This window comes from Staurois parvus, unplaced genomic scaffold (genome assembly GCF_062004578.1).
Source record: "Staurois parvus isolate SC_StPar_1 unplaced genomic scaffold, SC_StPar_1.0 ptg000818l, whole genome shotgun sequence".
Lineage (NCBI taxonomy): Eukaryota > Metazoa > Chordata > Amphibia > Anura > Ranidae > Staurois > Staurois parvus.
In genome coordinates this window covers 10,160,986-10,183,930 of record NW_028318614.1, presented here as the reverse complement: position 1 = coordinate 10,183,930, position 22,945 = coordinate 10,160,986, and the positions used below count along the sequence as shown (strand labels likewise).

Here is a 22,945-nt window from a genome sequence, read left to right as displayed (position 1 = left end):
TGCTCTATGCAAAACCATTGCACAGAGCAGGTAAGTATGACATTTTGTTATTTAAGAAAATAATGTTTTACTTTTAGTATCACTTTAAGCTGAAATATCTTAATGCCTTACACTGCAAACTTCTACCACCCTGTGTAAGGAAATATGTCTTATTAACTGGCATCCATTATACAAAATATGTCTTATTCCCTGTGTGACCAGATCCCCAAAGCCTCTTCTCTTTAGCACTCCAGCCAGCAGTTGCATTCTGACCTCATCTTCTACAATGCAGGACCAATAGTCCTACACTATACACGAGGATGGCGAGGGCCCGCTCCCACCACCTGGAGTGCCTGAGAGGAGCACCAAAAGCCTTCCAGAGCGAGGAGTGAAGTGCGTATTACAGCTTATTACTCTACTAAAGACAAAACTTTATGTTCCATTCAGGATAGAGTAAGGGCGGGTTATAAACCTTGTCCCTTTTATTTTACCACCTGTGCCCCATTGGGGGGTTTTCCTTTCACTTCCTGTCCCATAGTCAAAACAGGAAGTGAGAGGAAATGCCTCCAAAGTGGAGGAATGCCTGGTTGTCACTAGAACTTGTGTCCCCGTTGGAAGATTTCCTCTGTTCTGGGAACAACCAAAAATGTGGGATTTTCATATACTTTCACTCTCGGTGATGACAGTAATGGGCTCGCAAGGGTAATTGTTTGGTTTTTTTTAAATCCTAGTGTTCAGCTTTTAAAAGGGACTGAGATCTGGAAAAAACGCAGATAGAGGGCATAGGACCAGTCACCAATATTGCATGTACTCCTCCTATAGCGCATCTTATTCCCATTACTGACTTACTGAGGTTGATTTCCTAAACCTGTCAGGCATTTTAATCCCTCTCCACTCTATCCAAAACAAAAACAAATTGTGATCATGCTTGCAATGGTTTGAAGGATCTAATGCAAAAAATAAAAACATGCACGTTTCTTTCTTTTTTCAGTAGGAGTGCATTTCTTCTTCTTATTGTGTATATATTTCTTTGCAATAGGTGGAGTTACCCTTTAGATTCCCAGTAATGTTAGGGTTAACAAAGGTATGCCTAGACCAGACTGTCTCTTCCTGGAATCGGGGTCATGCTATGAGCAGATCACACAGACTGAACTGCCTGAGAGCCTATTGGTGTGTGCTAAGGGGAGGGACAAATAGCTGGGACACATGACAGCTCAAATAGAAAAAACAAACTTTATATACACATACAGATATTAACATGGTGTCAGAAGGACACAGGACACTGAGATCTAACAGGAGCTGCACAGCATCATCAGCTTCTACACCAACACTGACTCTTGAAGACTGACATACACAGGTAACCTGTATAATAATACTCGGATTAGGAAAGAGACCAACACAGCACACACAGGTTGTTGTGTAAAGTCACATAAACTTTGTCATTCTTCTTCCATCCTGCACAAGGACTGATCTGCAAGAAATGAAGGTTATACTGAAGGTTCCATGTCTATCTTCACTAAGGAGGTCTGTTCTGGGGTCAGCAAATCCTTATCTGATGACAGGTAACAGATGTCCTCTACACAACTTGATGACTGCTATTCATGTTCTCTCATGTATGATCCTTGCAGTCTGCCTTCATTGTTCCCTGTGTGTACACTTTCTCAGCTTGGCTCTCAGTGTTTAACTCTTTCTTTCAGTGAGAAAGGTTTCTGCAAGCCCATTCCAGCTGCTGCCACACACTGGTAGAAATAGAATCTTGCTGTCAGCCTTCTGTGTTACAAAGGAATCGTATTTCTGCCAAAGGTAAGCAGGAGAGATAACATTATAGGCTTGTTTGTGAGTCTTACATGTGCATTATATAGATCTGGAGAGAAGGAAAAATGGAGATATTGGTCTAAAGCAGTTCATGTATGTTTTTTATTTATTTTGAGAGCTATTCTTAAACTATGAGGGCTGAAGTTTAATTGTTATATATGCACTATATTGTCAAAGTATTGGGACACCCCTCCAAATCATTGGATTCAGGTGTTCCAATAACCTCCATGGCCACAGATGTATAAAATCAAGCACCTAGGCATTCAGATTGCTTCTACAAACATTTGTGAGAGAATGGGTTGCTCTCAGGAGCTCAGTGAATTGAAGCGTGGTACCGTGATAGGTTGCCACCTGTGCAATAAGTCCATCCGTGACATTTTCTTGCTTCTAAATATTCCACGGTCAACTGTTAGTGGTATAGTAACAAAGTGGAAGCAACTGGGAACAACAGCAACTCAGCCACAAAGTAGTAGGCCACATAAAATGACAGAGCAGGGTCAGTGCAGCTGACGCACATGGTGCACAAAAGTCGCCAACCATCTGCAGAGTCAATAGCTAAAGACCTACAACCTTCGTGCGGCCTTCAGATTAGCACAACAACAATGCATAGAGAGCTTCATGGAATGGGTTTCCATGGCTGAGCATCTGCATCCAAGCCTTACATTACCAAGTGCAATGCAAAGTGATGGATACACGGGTGTAAAGCACGCTGCCACTGGACTGTAGAGCAGTAAAGACGTGTTCTCTGAAGTGATGAATCACGCTTCTCTGTCTGGCAATCCGATAGGTCTGGGTTTGGCGGTTGCCAGGAGAATGGTACTTGCCTGGCTGCATTGTGCTAAGTGTAAAGTTTGGTGGAAGGAGGATTATGGTGTGGGGTTGTTTTTCAGGGGTTGGGCTTGGCCCCTTAGTTCCAGTGAAGGGAACTCTTAAGGTGTCAGCATACCAAGACATTTTGGACAATTTCATGCTCCCAACTTTGTGGGAACAGTTTGGGGATGGCCCCTTCCTTTTCCAACATGACTGCGCACCAGTGCACAAAGCAAGGTCCATAAAGACATGGATGAGCGAGTTTGGCGTGGAGGAACTTGACTGGCCTGCACAGAGTCCTGACCTCAACCCCACAGAACACCTTTGGGATGAATTAGAGCAGAGGCTGTGAGCCAGGCCTTCTCATCCGACATCAGTGCCTGATCTCACAAATGCACTTCTGGAAGAATGTTTGAACATTCCCATAGACACACTCCTAAACCTTGTGGACAGTCTTCCCAGAAGAGTTGAAGTTGTTATAGCTGCAAAGCATGGTCCACCTCAATATTGAACCCTACGGACTAAGAATGGGATGCCATTAAAGTTCATGGGCGTGTAAAGGCAGGTGTTCCAATACTTTTAGCAATATAGTGTACTTTCACTAAACTGCTGTTAATAGTTGTAGGTTTATCTAATAGTAGAGTTATGCCTTTTGGAAAAAATAATAAATGCCTCCATATTTCAAAAAGCAAAAATGTGCATTTATTTATTTAATTTGAGCCTGCAGAGCACTGCAATCGTGATCAGCAGGGATGCACTCAGGAGGGTTCAAACATGAATCCAAGCCTATCAAAGGAGGAACCAGAGGCGGACTGACCATTTGGAAACTCAGGCACTGCCCAAGGGCCCGGGGTCAGTAGGAGGCCCCATGAGATGCCCCTGGTACATTTTTCATAGGCTTTTTTGAGTTTGGGCAAGGACACAAGGGCCCCATAATCCCCTATTGCCCGGGGGCCCCATGAGTTGTCAGTCCGCCCCTGGGAGGCACTGTGAGGTTCTCATACTGAGGTACAGAACTTTGGTTATGGAGCTAGAGGAGCTGTGTCCATGCAGCCGCTGTTTCCAAATTGACATCAACAGGACTGCCTCTACAGGGATGCACAGAACACCCGTGCACCCCTATTCGGTTAAACACGGCCCTGCGCGGCTGTACGGTATAGTACATACTGGGGTTTATTTACTAAAAGTTCCAATATTTTCTCAAAAATAATACAAAATTCAGGTCAATCTACAATGTACCATAAAATGCAAAACTGGTGTCTATCACATTTACTTTAATGCTGTTTCCTCTCTTGGCACAGGTGGATACCTTCATACAATAGCATTTTTCTGCACAGAAGAGGATACAGCAAAAGCGAGAAGCTATCACTTACTGATGTGGCAGACAGGATCAAGCAGGGGGTACACAAGCGTATTGTGGTGATGGTGGGTGCTGGTATCAGCACTGACAGTGGGATCCCAGATTTCAGGTGATTACTCCTGACCATAACCCACAGAAATAGGCCTCTATGCCTTTATTACATCCTCATTGAATGTTTTGCTTTGTACTTGAGACTCATATGTGATCAGTTTGAGCTGTCAAAGAATTTGTAAATGATATTGTGGGTTCACCAGAGCCCCGGGAAGGTGGCAAACCTGGGTGCTCACTTTGAAGTTTTTCTAGGTTCATTATCCAGGTGATGGGAGCAAGGAGAAAAGGTACATGGGAATTCTCTGCCTACTCAGACATTACCAAATCCATGGAGGGTATTTAATAAAATTGGTGCAGCTGTGTATGGCAGCCAATCAGCTTCTAACCTCAGCTTTTTCAGATAAGCTTTGACAATAAAACCTGGAAGCTGATTGGTTTCTATGCAGACCTGCACCAGATTTTGTACTCTCCAGTTTTAGTAAATAACCACCCTTATGTCTTAACTTGTGCGGTGGGGGAAGGATAGCTGCATTGCCAGGAAGAATGGTGTGAGTTTAGATGGCTGAAAATGGCCATGTAATCACTCTGTGGGTCTGGAGATAGCCTTGTATATTCTTACATAGGTAAAGTGTCTGCCTTCCTGTAACAGTATAGTAGGAACAAGTCAAATGTGAGATAACACAAGCAATAAAGTCTATTTAAAGCATATCTAAACCTGAGAACACAAATGTTATACCGAGCAGCGTACCATTCCTTAGGTTGGCCATAGATGGATCAAAATTCACCCTGTTCAGCAGGAACCAGACGAATTTTGATTGGTGTGTGGCCATGCATGTTCTACAGAAATTGGTTGTTAGATCGACTTTGTTCAGTGGACTTTTTTTCTCGATCAGCCAGCTGCAGCCACTGATCGGTGTGTTCTGAGAGTGGAGAGTCCCTCTGTCACAATACAATGTCCCAGCAGGAAGGTTTGCTTTATCTATTTTGCTTATGTGGATGGATCTGTTTGTTTCATAGGTTCAAATCATCTATGGCCGCAATCATCTTTAAACACTTCCAGTCCAGACACTTTTACCCCCTTCCTGTCCAGGGCAATTTTCAGCTTTCAGTGCTATCACACTTTGAATGACAATTGCGCAGTCATGCAACAGTCATGTACATTTTAAAGGAAATCTTTGCAATAATAATATTTAAAATGTGCTAATCGAAAATACAATATACTTTCTCTTTACTATTCCATTACAAAGAAGATGCCAAAATGCTTGAGGTCAGGTGGCTGGACAGAGTGAATGGCCAAAGAGACATTTCACTGAAAAATGGCCCTAATCACCTCATATTATTGTCATTCACTAAGAACATAGGGGAGGCTAAGGTGGGATTCTGTTCATGTGAAGCTAGAGAAAGAAATATCTTTGTGTTGACCAATACTTACTTCACAGCCGTTTCCCCGCTGTATCTTTTACAGCTGCCTTTTTCTCCAGGTCTCCAACCAGCGGCCTCTACAGCAAACTGCAGGAATATAATCTGCCATACCCTGAAGCTATATTTGATTTAAGCTACTTCTTGCGTGAGCCTCATGCCTTCCTGCGTCTTTCTAAGGAACTGCTACCTGGACGGCACCTTCCCAATCCAGCACATTATTTTCTGCGGCTCCTAAATGACAAAGGGTTACTGTTACGTCTCTACACACAAAACATAGATGGATTGGAAAGAGGTAACTGACTGAGCAAGAAAAGTCTAGGGAACCAGTAATAGGCAGTTATTTTCCACATTGGTCAGGGAGAAGGTTGTTAATAGGAAATTACAGTTTTCTGTTCAAGAGCAATGAAGAAATGAATAGGCTACAAAGATGGGCAAGGTAGCAGATTGCTAGTTAGTTTATTACAATACAGTGCCATTAAATGCATATATATTTGCTCATTTGAAGCTACATTTGTATATAGAAGATTAAGTATATAAAGGATAGTAAAGGTACTGTAGATGCTTGGGTTGATCTAGACCAGAACCATACAACTAGTGGCCCATGGGGCCTTCTTTCTGCAGCCCCCCAAGATCCTAGTTACAGCCTATGCTGAATGCCAGGGGGATGTAGAGCCCTGAAACACTCTCTGGGGGAGATTTACTAAATCTGGTGCACTCAGAATTTGGTGCAGCTGTACATGGTAGCCAGTCAGCTTTTGTCTTCAGCTTGTTCAGTTAGTGTTACTAAACCCACAGCAGTAAAATCAGTCTGTATCTGCAGTAAAGCATGCTTGTTATACTCACTGCGGAACCTAAGGGGTTAATCCTCCACATTGTGTAAAAAAAGCTGTTTGATCCTGACTTCTCTGATCCTTCCCTTCTTCTACTGTCCACAATCAATCTGCTGATAATACAGAGCTCTAGGAGACACTCTGCACATGCTCAATTTGCTGTATATTGCTAGAGAGGTATTTTTTTTTGTTTGAGAGGGTGCATGTGATCAGCACAGGGCCAGTCAGCACTGTCCAGACAGAAGGTCAGGGGTCATGCAGCCTCATAGGACAATCAGAGGAGAAACTCCTCCTACAAGCTTTCATCAGTGCTCAGCCAGACACTGAAAGAAGTCACAAGACTGCTATATACTGCTGATGAGAAAAGGTATTTAGCAGTTTATAAGTACTAAAATAATTGCATTTCCATGTAGTGTGTACTGTAGGAAACCAGATATAGTGAATTCAGGGTTCTGGGTTTAGTAACACTGTATTAAGCTTCGGCAATAAAACCTGGAAGCTTATTACTCTCTATGAAGAGTTGCACCATATTTTGTACTCTCCAGTTTTTGTAAATAACCACCCTTATGTCTTTGTATGGGCCAGTCTTAAAGCGGAGCTCCACCCAAACAGGGAAGTTCCACTTTAAGGACTGCTCCCCATTAAGAATTGGCACCTTTGGGGGGCTGGGGGGGAGCGGGTACCTGAATTTAACAGGTACCCGCTCCCACTTCTGGGCCGATCGCCTAGGCGATTGGAAGCGGAAGGTGTCCTCCCTCCCTCCCTGTAGTCTTTTGGGACACGTGACAGGTCTCAGAAGACTACAGGACCATTCATGAAGCGCAGCGCTACTCACGCATGCACAGTGGGTACCCGGCTGGGAAGCCGCAAGCTGTCACAGCCGGGTGCCCACAGTGAAGATGCCGGCCTCCTGGAATACAGGATGGCTGGTGAAACGGGCTGCAGGGGACACACCGCGGGACTGAGGGACAGGTAAATGGCTGTTTTTTTAAAGTCAGCAGCTACTGTTTTTGTAGCTGCTGACTTTTATTTTTTGACAGCGTGAGTGGAACTCCGCTTTAACTTGTGTGGTGGGGGAAGGATAGCTGCATTGTCAGGAAGAATGGTGTGGGTTTAGATGGCTGAAAATGCCAGGTAGTCACTCTGTGGGTCTGGAGATAGCCTTGTGTATTCTTACATAGGTAAAGTGTCTGCCTTCCTGTAACAGTGTAGTAGGAACAAGTCAAATGTGAGATAACACAAGTAATAAAGTCTATTTAAAGCATATCTAAACCTGAGAACAAAAACCCCCACTGTGTTCCAGTCCTTAGAATGATGCTGAAACTGACTATTTGGCAAAGTTATCTCCTGCCCATCAGGCATAGCATCAATGCCAATGTTATTGGGGAGAGACAAAGCATCACAGTAGCATGTATTCAGGTAAGTAACAACTGAACACCAATGAAGAAGGGGGGTTTCTTGTGACTACCCTTGAAAACAATGGGGGGGGGGGGGTATTTGTTGCTGCCACTGACATCAGTGAAGGTGGTCAGGTTTATTATTGTTGTCTCTGTTCTGAGCTAAATGACTCTCAGAAACTGTTTCACAGCTGTGGCAGAGTATTGCCTCCATACAGGCTGGTATGAGGGGGGGGATATAGTGAAAGTACACAGATGAGTGCAGGGGCTTTCGAGGTTATTCCTGTTATATACATGACTTTTCCTGTTATGCCTACGATAGATATAGCCAATGACTGATATTATTGAATTAGAAATTGTAAAAAAATAAATGGTTAATTTAGATGTTGCCCTTCATTCAACTTGTAGATACAAATGTGACCCCTGAGCCCTCTTTAGCTGGAAACTATTGAACTAGACTTTGACAGCTGAAATCCATTTGGATGTTGTGGCCAACACTTCCACTTTATATTTTTCTAGCTTTCGAATATGAGGTCCAGTTTGTATTATCAATTGCATATTTCTAAATGTATTCATCATTTTAAAAATAATAAAAAGAATCATAAACTGTAAGAAGAAAATAATTAGGTTTAACAGCAAAAATGTTCCCGCCTCATATCTTTTTTTATATTTCAGTGGCTGGGATTCCAGTAGACAAATTGGTGGAAGCTCACGGTTCTTTTTCATCAGCCACATGTACCATGTGCCTGAAAGAATACCCAGGCAAGGCCTTTCGTGTAAGTGATGATGGTTGAATGTATAAGCAACAGTGTCTGTGTAGCAATATCTACCATACCATATCGTATGATCCAATATCCTATAGATATGGTAATAAAGGAGATTTACATAAAATATTAAGTTGAAAGAATGCCAACAGAAGGCTTGAGCACAGCATTTGATTTATCCCCAGATGAACTTGCTTACTCTATTGTAATTTTCTAGTCCTTACCTGATTTGCAGCACCCCTCAATTTAAAACATTCTTGTAGAAGGTACACTTTACCCCAACAATGGTATGGGCTTTGTGCAGGCTACAAGTAGAAAATATCTAACATGCTGGATATAAGCTTGTTAGGGTTGCAGAATGTTATAGCCAAGGTAGCCAATATGGACAGTCCCAAGGCACCCTTTAAAATTATGAACAGTCTTGAGGCACCCCATTTAAAATGGGGTGCCTCAGGACTGTCCATAATTTTAAACGAGCACCCCATTCTAAATGTGAAAATATTTTATATAACGCAGCAACATCCACACATGTAGGACACCCAGCGTTAGAGGTGATTTATTCTTCCAAAGCAAATACACTTTTGCACACTGGTACTGACTAGTATTCTAATGTTTCTCTTCTCCCTCAATTTTTCTCCATCACCGATCTAATGTGTCTCCAGCACTGATGGAGAGGGGCAGGGAAGGGTAAAACAAGGCTGCTGTGCAAGCAGCTGACACCCTCTTTATCAACTGATGATGCCATTGGTTGTCAGGACGCCAGCAGCTAGAAGGTCGTAATGGTGCACAATGAAAACCTGTGGCTTTGTGTAACTAAAAGGCTGGCTTGTATACAAGTTTTGGGCAATTTGTTTAACATTTTTCCAAGACACCCATGAAGAAACCTCAAGCCACCCTGGTTGAGAAAGGCTGGCTTATGTTCATGAGGCCTGGACTGTGTCATCATGTGTTCCATCAAACTGCACTTGCAGCCCCCTAAATTATGCACCATACTAGCAGAATGAGAAAAGACTAGAAGGTCCCGAATAAGCTTAATAGAGTGTGCATGCATGGGGCATTTAAATCTAGCATCACCATTGTCACAAATGCCAGCATAGGAAATAATACACTTTGTAATATCGTATTAATTGGTCCATTCCTTATAAAAATCTGAACAGGCTTTTAAAAAGGCATGCGCCCTAGTGGTCTTTTGCTTGATACAGTTGAGCCTAGTCTACAACATACATGAAACATTACATTACTTCTGCAGTTATTTCAAAGCAAATAAGAAAAATGTAACCATTCTCAAATGGGCAGAGGAATTCTTAAGACTTTGTGCAAGCACGATGGAATAAAATATGCAATGAATAAAAATGTAAAGTTGATTATTTTGCTAATCTTGCTTAAAATATCATATTTGTCCGGAAAGTATGGAGTTGCCCTTTAACTATTTGACAGCACGTGTTGTGTACCATGTGTCATGACTGTACCCTCTGTTACCCTTTAACCATTTGACTGCCTGTGATGTGCACCATGTAAAATGACTGTATCCTCTACTAGGTACTCATTGATCTATGAAAAAGGTTATACCAATCAATGTGTTAAAATAAGCTGAAGCTCACAACAGCAGCTCTGAACTTTGAAGTTTACATAGTGGCCTTTTGTGCTACCAGTACAAATAATAAGGGCAGCTATACAACCACCAGACCAATTCTACAAAGTGAAATCGGGGACCCCCCCCCCCTTTCTTCTCTTACTCAGTATCTGCAATTTCATCTCTGGCACAAAGGTCTGTTTAGGTCTCTGATGTCTGTATAAAGAGAACCTGTTACTCTTTGTGTATACTTAAATCAAAAAAACATGCAGCGCTAATAAATTCAATATTACATGCATATATTCTTATAGTGCATATTATCAAACAATGGTATAGTGAGCACCATTTGATCATAGGATTGATCTAAACATATCTAAACGTCCAGAAATGGTGATAATGGTAAATAAATATCTCCAACAAAAGTGTTCTTGCGGTGCATCATGCAAAATTGCAAGGCAAGGTGGTAAAAAAATGTATTAGTGACTTCTGTGACCGTATTCCTCCCACAGAGATGAGTGTAGATTGCACTAACCAGAAAGCGCAATGGTACTGCGCATTTGAGTGTTAACCAACTCCTGGTCATCCGTCTATTGAAACTGGATCACAGAGAGGGTCGTCTGGCCTACGTCAGCTGGGCAAGTATCGCAACCTCAGGGTCTCCAGATATCAGGGGATATGCAATCGTCTCATCAGCAGGGGGAGTATAACCATTCCTTGTGTGGCCACCAGATCATCCCAAGCAAGCCTTGAAGGAGGGGGGGGGCTCGGAAGTAACGAGCCAGAACAACAGAAAGGTCTGATAGTGTAGTACTGTATTATCCACAGGGGTAAAACATACAGAGTACTAGAACTAGGTACTCACATGCAGTAGTAGGCAGTTGATGTTGGGGAATTCCAAAATGGCCACCGGCCGTCCACAGGAGCCGTGCGGTGTGACGTCACAGGATGTAGGGCACCTCCCTAACGCGTTTCGTGCGCATGCACGTTATCAAAGGGAGTGGATACTGTCATATCCCAGCCTCCTTTTAACAATAATACAATTACATAGTAAATTAAAAAACTCAAAGATGTTAAATCAAGTAATAGTTATAAAAATATATATAAAAATCACATACAATCACACAGTGCACCTTCACACTCATAACTAAGAGGTATACAAATAATCCCTTTATACTAATATAAAAATCCATGCACTCCTTAGTGTTTTAAGAACAACATTTAGGGAATTATAGTAGTATACTGTAAAACACATGAAAGTAGAACTAAAGCCCAAACTTTTTTTTTTTCATTTTGGATAGAGTAAGAAAGGGTTATATCTCCTGTCACGTTTATTTTGTCATCTGTGTCCTATTGGGAAGATTTCCCTTCACTGCCTGTCCCATAGCCAAAACATGAAGTGAGAGTAAACCCCCCAACATTAGGGAATCCCTGGTTGTCACCTGAACTAGTGTCCCAATTGAAAGATTTTCCTCTCTTCCTGTTCTGAGGACATGGAAAAATTTGGGATTTTTATTTAATTGCACGTACAGTGATAATGGTAAACATAACACATAGGGTGAATCTCCTTAACTGAAGCACAGACAGCAATCAAAACCTGACAGGTTTTGCCTTAATTCTACTTAATTAATTTCTATGTATTTGTTATTTCTCACCTTAGTGCCATGTTATCCTTAATCCATTTAGTAGGGGGGTTTAAATAATGCTGTATTCATGTACACTGACATTTTTATTTATAGTATTGTTTGATACACATTTTGCAGCCATCATGGGATGTCCAAAATCAACAGGAAACCGACTATTCTGTAGTGCAAATGTACAAAATATAAAAAGTGGTCTGGGCACCTGAGATGAAAATGGAAAAAATCAGGGCTTGGCAGTGAAAAGGTTAAAGGGTAGCTGCATTGTCCATTCAGGGTAGAGTAACAGGTTCAGTCAATAGTATGACCCTCCAATGCTTGTACTTACTTTCCTCAGGTTCTCCAAAGCTCTGAAGTGATAATATCATTTAAACCATGTTTCTGTTTCCTGTGTTATATTACAGGATGCTGTGCTGGAGTCTCAAGTCCCTCGCTGTTCTGCATGTGGTGGTCTCATCAAACCTGATATTATATTTTTTGGAGAACAGCTACCCGCTCGTTTCTTCTTGCATCTCACCGACTTCCCCAGGGCAGACCTTCTAATTGTCATGGGCACCTCTCTAGAGGTCAGACCACTGAGAAAAAAAAAAAACAGGACAGGTTCTCAGGACATTATATTTTTGCCCCTGATAGTTATTTGCTGTAGCACTATATGTATACTTTGGTATATTGCCACTGACTCAAACAGTGTCCTCATTTTACTATAACCCAGCTAGGAAAAGAATAGGCATTGACCTTATATGAAATACTGATGAATACCAGCCTGTGTAAGCCAACACCAAACTGCACTGGGCTTCTATTTCTTTACATTGAGGATAATTTACTAAAGAAGTGGAGCGTGTTCACTTTGCAAAGTGAATTTATGCTTAGTTGAGTAAAGAAGGTGAAGCTGTGCAAGAGGCGTAACTAGAACCTTCAGGGACCCGATGCAAGAAAACATTCAGGGCCCCCCCATGACCCCCGACCTGTTCCCTTCCCTCTGAGCCCAGTGGTGGAACGCCAGGGCCCAGTCAAAAGTGCGACCTTCGTGAGCCTGGTGTTCCGCCACTGGTGTCAGTAGTTTTTTTTTTGTTTTTGTTTTATTTTTTTTATTATATTTTTTACATTTTAACAAATTGTTTTTAAATTTTTTTTTAGGAGCCCCTTTAGGGGCTTTGATGAAATATCAGGGGTCTACACAGACTTTTGGAACAGAGAATAGAGATTGAGGACACAGCGCTCAGTCTCCTTCTCTGCATCCTCTGCTACACCAAGTGAATGGACAGGAATAGCTCTGTACAGAGCTTCCTGTCTATTCATAAACTAAAATGTTTCAGTTATGAATGGACAGAGTCAGTGATTGGTACCGATCACTGACTGACCATTCGGAAAAGGAAGAGGAGGGGCAAAGAGCACAGGAAACAAGGAGCACGGGGGGGCAAGAAGCATGGGGAAGAGAGCATGGGGGAAACATAAAAAAACTGGATAGGAGCAGTGACATGGGGGGGCTGTATATAGAGGAATCGATCTCTCCATTTTCCTCCTGAAGCCACTGAATGCCTGCTGGAGGGAGAGGAGAAGAAGTAGGCATGAAGCGGCTGCAGGAGGAAAATGGAGAGATCGAACCCTCTATATGCAGCCATTCCTGCCACTCCTCCTATCCAGGCGTACAAGGGGGCCACATGGGCCCCCTGCAGCATGGGGCCAGGTCGCAATTGCGACCCTTGCAACCATTGTAGGTATGCCCCTGAGCTCTGCCTAACTTAATTCATCTGATCATGTGAGCAAATATCCTGTGTTTGTTTTTCTTTAACATGTCTGTGTATTTGTTCAAAGTAAATTTTCACTTCGCTTCACCTCATTCACCAAGCTAATTGAAAATTAATTTTGCAAGGTGAACATGTTCTACTCCTTTAGTAAATCAGTCCAACTGTGTTGATGAAATCAGACCCTTTGCTTAGTTAGCATTTTCCTCATGTAGAAAGGTATTACCTGCATAAAGAAATTTTACAAAGACAATGCGAATAACACATAAACCCAATGTAATGATACACATATTCACTCTGATAGCATGCTATAAACATCAACTAGCTTTGTCAGGCAATGACCCATCCCATACAAATACAATGATCCATCCCATACAAATACAATGACCCATCACATACAAATACAATGATCCATCCCATACAAATACAATGATCCATCCCATACAAATACAATGATCCATCCCATACAAATACAATGACCCATCACATACAAATACAATGATCCATCCCATACAAATACAATGATCCATCCCATACAAATACAATGACCCATCACATACAAATACAATGACCCATCACATACAGTACAATGATCCATCACATACAAATACAATGACACACCACATACAGTACAATGATCCATCCCATACAAATACAATGATCCATCCCATACAAATACAATGACCCATCACATACAATACAATGACACACCACATACAGTACAATGATCCATCACATACAAATACAATGACCCATCACATACAAATACAATGACACACCACATACAGTACAATGATCCATCACATACAAATACAATGACACACCACATACAGTACAATGATCCATCCCATACAAATACAATGATCCATCCCATACAAATACAATGATCCATCCCATACAAATACAATGACCCATCACATACAAATACAATGATCCATCCCATACAAATACAATGATCCATCCCATACAAATACAATGACCCATCACATACAAATACAATGATCCATCCCATACAAATACAATGACCCATCCCATACAAATACAATGACCCATCACATACAAATACAATGACCCATCACATACAGTACAATGATCCATCACATACAAATACAATGACACACCACATACAGTACAATGATCCATCCCATACAAATACAATGATCCATCCCATACAAATACAATGACCCATCACATACAATACAATGACACACCACATACAATACAATGATCCATCACATACAATACAATGATCCATCGCATACAAATACAATGATCCATCCCATACAAATACAATGACCCATCACATACAAATACAATGACACACCACATACAGTACAATGATCCATCACATACAAATACAATGATCCATCGCATACAAATACAATGATCCATCCCATACAAATACAATGATCCATCATATACAAATACAATGATCCATCCCATACAAATACAATGACCCATCACATACAAATACAATGACACACCACATACAGTACAATGATCCATCGCATACAAATACAATGATCCATCGCATACAAATACAATGATCCATCACATACAAATACAATGACACGCCACATACAAATACAATGGCCCATCACATACAAATACAATGGCCCATCACATACAAATACAATGACACACCACATACAGTACAATGATCCATCACATATAAATACAATGATCCATCACATACAAATACGATTCATGACATACAAATAAAATCACCAAAAGCTGTGCTCTGAATTTTTTGTACAGTTATGTTTTTTTCCTAGTACATGTTCTCTACTGTTTATTATACTCCACAGTTTTCAAACTTGCACAACCCATTTTTTCTGCAGTAATCTAATCTAAGCCCCTATATTTAAAAACAGACATCTCAGATCCATCCCCAGTTCTACCATTGGCTGTTTGATAAAGAACCTTGGATTAGTATTTGTGCTGCACTGACAGCAGTCTTGTCCTTATCCTATATACAGCAATGCAGTTGATATACAATGTAAAAATATATGTCTGTTTTACAGGTGGAACCATTTGCCAGTTTGGTGTATGCAGTCAGTCGTTCCACTCCACGAGTCCTAATAAATCGAGATAATGTCGGCCCATTTGTGGACACTTCAGATGGACTAAATATAGTGGAGCTTGGAGATGTCACCAGTGGAGTGAAGCATTTTGTACAACTGTTAGGCTGGGAGCATGAACTTGAGGAGCTAGAGAAAAGTGGCAAGGTAATGTAAAAAAATGAAAGTGACACTAGACGATAATCTTATTCTCGAATAATCACATACACTGCTCTATGCACACAGCATATCCCATAGTCCATCTTGGGAGTAAGCAAGGTAGGGTGGCTATGTTTCCACATACAGTGGGACCTTGAATTATGAACATAACCACCCTCTAACAACAGCAGAAAAAGGAATTTGAAGATTTGGCGGAGAACGAGAGCAATAGAACAGAAGATACTGTGGGGTTTATTTACTAAAGCTGGAGAGTGAAAAATTAGGCTCACTAATGCATAGAAACCAATCAGTTTTTAACCACATGCCGCCCAGCCACTGTATAAATACGGCGGCAGGGCGGCACGGCTGGGCAAAACCACGTTTTAAAACGTGTGTTTTGTAAACAGGTAGGGGGCGCGCGCGAGGCGCGTCGCCGCCCTACCTGTCCCGCCGATCACAGCCGCGGATGTTAGTTGCCGGGTCACAGCTGGTCGTTACCGGCTATGTCCCGGCGATCGGCGGCAATCGCTGACAGAGAGCACAGCTGCAGTAGCTGTGCTTTCTGTCAGTTCCCTGACAGCTCCAGGACAAGCTGATCGGGACAGAAGAGTTTCTCTCTCCCGATCAGCAGTGTCCCGTGCAGTACATACCCCCGCCCCCTAGTAAAACACTCCCCTCACACAGTTAACCCTTTCCCTGAAAAATAAACTTAACCCCTTCCTCCCCAGTGCCATTAGTACAGTGTCAGTGGGTTTTTTTTTTTTGCACTGATCACTGTATTGGTGTTACTGGGGATGTCAGTGACCCCAAGTCAGTACCCCCCAATGTCAGAATGTCTGCCGCAGTCCCGCCATAAGTCACTGATCGCCGCCATAAGTCGCTGATCGCCGCCATTATTAGTATAAAAAAAACCTAAAAATCCCAGTATCTTTCCCGCCATTTGTAAACGCTATAACTTTCACGTAAACCAATTAATTTACACGTATTGGGGTTTTTTGTAGCAAAGACATGTCGCAGAATGCATTTTGGCAGAAATTTATGACTAAATTTGATTTTTTAATTTTTTTTTTACTGGACATGTTTTATAGCAAAAAGTCCAAAATATTGTTTTTTTTCCTCAAAATTGTCAGCCTTTTTTTTTATAGCGCAAAAAATAAAAACCGCACAGGCGATCAAATACCACCAAAAGAAAGCTCAATTTGTGGGAAAAAAAAGGATGTAAATTTCATTTATGTACCGTATTGCATGGCCGCGCAATTGTCCTTTAAACTAGCGCAGCGCTGTATAGCAAAAAAATGGCGTAAATTGCAGTATCTATACCAAAGTTTGTAGACGCTATAACTTTCACACAGAGCAATCAATATACACTTATTGGCCTAAATTTATAACCAACTTTGAGTTTACTATATATTTTTTTATAGCTGAAAGTAAAAAAATTTTTGGCCTTTTTTTTGTTTATAGCATGAAAAATAAAAAGTGCACAGGTGATCAAATACCACCGAAAGAAAGCTCTATTTGTGTGAAAAAAAGGACGTAAATTTCGTTTGGGTGCAGCATTGCATGACCGCGCAATTATCAGCTGAATTAGTGCAGCGCCGAGTAGCAAAAAGAGGCCTGGTCATTAAGGGGGGTATATCCTCTGGAGGTCAAGTGGCTAAACAAGCTGAGGTTAGAAGCTGATTGGCTATCATGCATAGCTGCACCAGATTCTGAATTCACCAGTTTTAGTAAATCTACCCCTGTATATCACCAGCACACAATCTACAAAAAAGGGCCCAGTGCTTTATGTGATGATCACAACATCACAGCTAAAACAGTCCCATTTGAGGGCCACACAGGACCCCTTCATCAGTCATGTTGCTGATTTAGCTGTGATGTGATCATCAAATAAAGCACTGACTCCCCCACCCCTCTTTTTTGAGATCCTTGATGTGCTGGTGACAAATTTTTTGTCCTGGGTATTTCTGGTTTCCAGCCAGTGGTGGCTTCACCCACTTACCTGACAGCCATTTCCAGGAACATGTATTTGGACTTGAGAGCAATAGGTAGTACTTTTTTGAGTTAGGAATACATACATGAATAGAATTTTTTAAACCAGAGTTTAGTGTCATTCTTTCCACTTGCCGACCACTCCATAACCAAAAGACAGCTACAGCATGGCCATCCATTTCTGGGAGGGCATTCCTGGCCGTCTTCCCAGAACCCTACCCCCTTTTGCCCCCTGGGGCATGCTCTGTCACCTCTGCATCCTTTGGACACAGCTCATCACAGATCAGGGTAAAGGGTTACTCACACACCCTTTTACCATGTGATCATCTGTGTCCACTCACAGCTGATCCCATGTAAACAGGCTTGCCAGTTATCAGCAGTCCTTTTCTCACAAACTGGGGGAGATTTACTAAAAGTGGTGCATCAGCTTCTAGGTTTTATTGTCAAATCTTAATTGAACAAGCTGAAGTCAGAAGCTGATTAGTTACTATGCACAGCTGCCCAAGTTTTAGTAAATCCCTCCCAATGTGTCTGTGTGAGGAAAGGAGAGCCGATAGCCGGCAAAGCTGTCTGTATATTGTTTACACTGATAATAAGGGTACTGATCATCAGAGCCCTGATTATCAGTGCAGTTCCATCAGAGCCCATCAGTGCAGCTTATCAGTGCCCATCAGGGCAGCCTATGAGAGCAGCCTCATCAGTGCACATCAGTGAAGAGGGGAAGTTACTTATTTGCAAAACTTTGTGACAAACTAAGAAAACCATTTTTTTTCAAAATTTTCGTTGTTTTTTTGTTTATTTAGCAAAAAATAAAAACCCAGTGGTGATTAAATACCACCAAAAGAAAGTTCTATCTATCTAAAAAAAAGGATAACAATTCCATATGGGTATAGTGTTGCATGACTGTGCAATTGTCATTCAAAGTGCAGCAGCACTGAAAGCTGAAAACTTGCCTGGGCAGGAAGGGGGTGAAAGTGCCCGGTATTGAAGTGATTAAATCAACTAACCAGGTAGACAAATAGACTGCTATGTTCCTCTTGTTTCAGAACACAGAAGATCATCAAGCATGAAATGTTTGTGGTGAGAACTTAAGTATGATGTAAATCAGGAATACAGAAAGAAGACATGTTACTATATAAAGTAGTAATCATTAACAATAAGTCATTTTTATTGTTTATATGATGCATCTAAAGTGTGTGTACTAGAATGGAGCTACTATGAACCTGTGGGAAGTGCTTTAGCTATTGGTAAAAATTGAAAGAACAAGTAATACTGTATATTATACCCTGTCAATGTGATTTCTTACTGTACTCTTTACCTCAATAACTGTGTTTTTAAATTAAAAAATGCACAATTTCTCAATAAATTGGTAGTAATGTATTGCTATATTTATTCACACAACATCAGTGCTCCAGTGAAATTAACAGCCACATTGGTGATTCACAATATTTTAACCCCTTCACGCCTAAGGGTAAAACAAATCTAAACGCCTAAGCACAATTTTGCAACGTTGACATGTGTTAGTAAAACCATACATATTATCACAACTACTTTGTACATCCAGGTGAATTATACCGCATTTTTTTCAGGACAAATTGTGCCTGAAAAGGTAATGGATAGCTCCTGATTTTTTTTCATTATCAAAGGAAAACTGGCCCAAAATAGTAAAAAAAAAAAAAAAATTTTTTTTATTTAGCTATGTCTCTCTTGTTATTACCATAACCTACCACCAAAGAACAACCCAAAATAAATTCTCCAGCTCTTGGCGATCACAGCAATACCATATATGTGTATGTTTGTTGTTTGGACCCATAGTATAGCCCAGAAACAATAGTGCGCATTTTGTTTTTGTCTTTTTTTTTTTTTTACCTAAAACACACTGACACCAATTTTTTTTTAAATCCTGACCTTTGACCCTGACTTTTTGACTCTGACCTTCTGACCTTGACCTTTGACCCTGACCTTGACCCAAACAATAACCCTTGCACTGAACTAGACCAAACCGTGATCTAGGTATTTTTTCCTTATTTTTTTTTTTTTTTTTAATATTTATTTATTTTATCTTTTTTTAATATTTATTTTCTTTTTTTTTTTTACAAACATTTTTTTTCTCTATGCCAGGAGTTAGAGAGATACAATGTATCTCTCTTCTCCATTCATAGAGAGAGAGAAAAAACAAGGGGGCCGGGTTGTACAGTGACTGATCACTGTGATAGCCAGTCAGAGGCTATCACAGTGATCATGTGACCCGGAATCGGGAGTCCCGGGTCCCGATCGTTAGACTGGGACCCGGGGCTCTCAGTGACACCGCGGTCTTTGTGCTGGAAGCGCGCAGTGCGGCAAGATCCCAGCACAAAAACAGGTACGCAAATATGCGGCCCCACGGAAAAAATCCCAGTTCTGTGAGGCCGCATATTTGTGTGATTTCAGCGTCAAGGAGTTAAATAAGATCATTTTTATTCCAAGCCATCAGTACATACAAAACAAGAAAAGAACTTTACAAAGATAAAAAAGGAGAAAAAAATTGGACCCGTTTCTCACCAATCCACACAACCTGCTGATGTACCCCATGGAATCCTAATCAGTACAGAGCATTAGTTGTGGGGTAAGCTCAATAACATTACAGTTGTTGAAGCATAGTAGTTGTCCTTCAATAAATTAATTACAATTCAACTTGTTTTTTAATTAATATTGCATTCATCTGCACACTTCAAACAAGATCAAATACACAATCTCCATTGCAGACATCATCGATTAGTATAATCACCTTAGAAGGCTCCTATATCCCCTCACAAGGGATGATGGGAAATAGAGAAATAGAGCCCTGAGAGGTATTAGTCCACATACAATTTGTAAATAAAGCACAATAGTCAGACTTCCTGGATGATACAAGTAGCCTATCCAATACTAGAGGCCTAGGCGCTAGTCCTGGAGTGTTAATCCAGGGTTCCCATAGTTTATTGAATTTCCTAGGGCATCCCTGTTTGGTGTAGGTGAATTTTTCCTTCTCTATTGTATTATTCACGGCCTTTAGCCAATCAGATTGGTAGCCGGTAGGGGTGCCAACCTCTGGGCAATGGGTGTATGAGCTTGGAAAAGACATCAGATTACTGGAATCTGTATAGAAGAAGGTATAGTGTCTTCATTCATGTAACCTAGTAAGCAGAACTTTGGGTATAAAGGAAAGGATAATTCAGTATTGATGGTGTGATGAACAGCTATCCAAAAGCTATGTCATTTCAGATATCTTCACAACATATTCAATTCACCGTCTGTTTGTCTTGTTTACAGTTATCAGTAAATCACAAATTTTGGGTTGTCATCAGAACAGGAAAAGAGTGGAAATCTTTCAATGGGTACGTGAGTTCTGGTGACCCTGATGACAGCCAGAGATTTCCCTTTGGAGAAATTCCTCATACTTCCGGTTTTGGCTACTCTATCCAAAAAGGAAACCAAAAACAGTTTTGTCTTTAAATCTACCAAGAAACTTTCCATTTTCATTATATACCTTATTTTAGACCAGGGGTCTCCATACTTTCCAAGCAAATGGTCATTTTACTGTCTTTCAGACTTTGGGGGGCTGATCATGCCCAGTAAAAGTAGAAAATGCCCTGGGAGTGAACAATGCCTCATCATTGGTATTAGTAGGAGGAATGGTGCCCTGTTGTTGGTATCAGGGTAAGGAATAGTGCTCCACATTGGCATCAGTGGGAGTATTAGTGCCCTATTGCTGGTGTCAGTGGAAGGAATAGTGCCCCATTGTTGCTGTCAGTGGGGGGAATAGTGCCCCATTGTTGCTGTCAGTGGGGGGAATAGTGTCTTGTATCAGTGGCAGGAATAGTGTCTCAAGGGCTAGATAAAGACAAGAAAAGGGCATCATCTGGCCCCCCAGGCCACAGTTTGGAAACCATTGGTTTAGATCCAGTGTGCTTTTCTATGCAATGCTTGGTGCTGTATGTAGCTTCCTGAAAACATCAAAGCACCCTTTTGTCAGTATTCATCTTCAAAGCCTTCAATCAAATATTTTCTGGCTTACTGGGGGAGTTTTGCAAATATCAAAACGCTCAGTGGCTGTGTGTCAAGTCTGAAGGAGTGGGCACTTTTAGGCAGACAGCATTTCCATGCAGACCACCCTTAGTAATGTCCACGTTTGATGCTGAGCCCTTATGATTGAAAACCAATGAATGAAAGGGGCAGACCAGTTACAGTATGGCTGGGGAGGAAAGTACTAGATGGTGCTGGATGTCCTCCAGCCAGGAAATGATGCAGGCTCTATCTGACGTGCTGCAGTTTCTAAAGCACACTGTGAGATGCTCACTGCTCAGGGAACTCTGGCAGCCTCTGGAGGAACCTAGTTGAGAAAGGCAATTGACAAATACAGTAGAATGTTCTGATGTGTACTATCATTCTTATACAGTATATACTGTCATTGTAGATATTGTCATTTTAAAAAAATAACTAAAATAAGTTATCAATTAATTTCAAAATTTGTATCTTGTAAAAGTAATATGTGTATAACATATAAAAAAAAATGACGATGCACATTAGGTGTACAGGTTAAACTCGAAAAAATTAGAATATCGTGCAAAAGTTCATTTATTTCAGTAATGCAACTTAAAAGGTGAAACTAATATATGAGATAGACTCATTACATGCAAAGCAAGATAGTTCAAGCCGTGATTTGTCATAATTGTGATGATTATGGCTTACAGCTCATGAAAACCCCAAATCCACAATCTCAGAAAATTAGAATATTGTGAAAAGGTGCAATATTCTAGGCTCAAAGTGTCCCACTCTAATCAGATAATTAAGCCATAATACCTGCAAAGGGTTCCTGAGCCTTTAAATGGTCTCTCAGTCTGGTTCAGTAGGAATCACAATCATCGGAAAGACTGCTGACCTGACAGTTGTGCAGAAAACCATCATTGACACCCTCCATAAGGAGGGAAAGTCTCAAAAGGTAATTGCAAAAGAAGTTGGATGTTCCCAAAGTGCTGTATCAACGCACATTAATAGAAAGTTGTGTGAAAGAAAAAGGTGCACAAGCAGCAGGGATGACCGCAGCCTGGAGAGGATTGTCAGGAAAAGGTCATTCAAAAGTGTTGGGGACTTTCACAAGGAGTGGACTGAGGCTGGAGTCAGTGCATCAAGAGCCACCACACACAGACGGATCCTGGACATGGGCTTCAAATGTCGTATTCCTCTTGTCAAGCCGCTCCTGAATAACAAACAACATCAGAAGCGTCTTACCTGGGCTAAAGAAAAACAGACCTGGTCTGTTGTCAGTGGTCCAAAGTTCTCTTTTCTGATGAGAGCAACTTTTGCATCTCATTTGGAAACCAAGGACCCAGAGT

General features: G+C 41.2%; 1 protein-coding gene across 1 annotated transcript; it reads left to right on the top strand.

Moving 5' to 3' along the window:
* Positions 1–1,182: 1,182 nt before the first annotated feature.
* SIRT3 (sirtuin 3) lies at positions 1,183–18,957 on the top strand. Its single transcript, XM_089655050.1, has 9 exons — positions 1,183–1,336; positions 1,444–1,541; positions 1,677–1,782; positions 3,906–4,073; positions 5,497–5,729; positions 8,340–8,440; positions 12,043–12,204; positions 15,408–15,611; positions 18,638–18,957. Exons 2-9 carry the CDS (start codon positions 1,460–1,462, stop codon positions 18,659–18,661), a joined length of 1,080 nt encoding a protein of 359 aa, XP_089511176.1. The 5' UTR covers positions 1,183–1,336; positions 1,444–1,459; the 3' UTR covers positions 18,662–18,957.
* The last annotated feature ends 3,988 nt before the right edge of the window (positions 18,958–22,945 follow it).

What these genes read in the sequence shown, in the direction of transcription:
- SIRT3 (XM_089655050.1), top strand. Translation starts at nt 1,460, where the DNA reads ATGAAGGTTATACTGAAGGTTCCATGTCTATCTTCACTAAGGAGGTCT. An exon ending in AAATCCTTATCTGATGACAG is followed by an intron (nt 1,542 to 1,676) that starts GTAACAGATGTC and finishes TCTTTCTTTCAG; the next exon opens with TGAGAAAGGTTTCTGCAAGC. An exon ending in CATAGATGGATTGGAAAGAG is followed by an intron (nt 5,730 to 8,339) that starts GTAACTGACTGA and finishes TTTATATTTCAG; the next exon opens with TGGCTGGGATTCCAGTAGAC.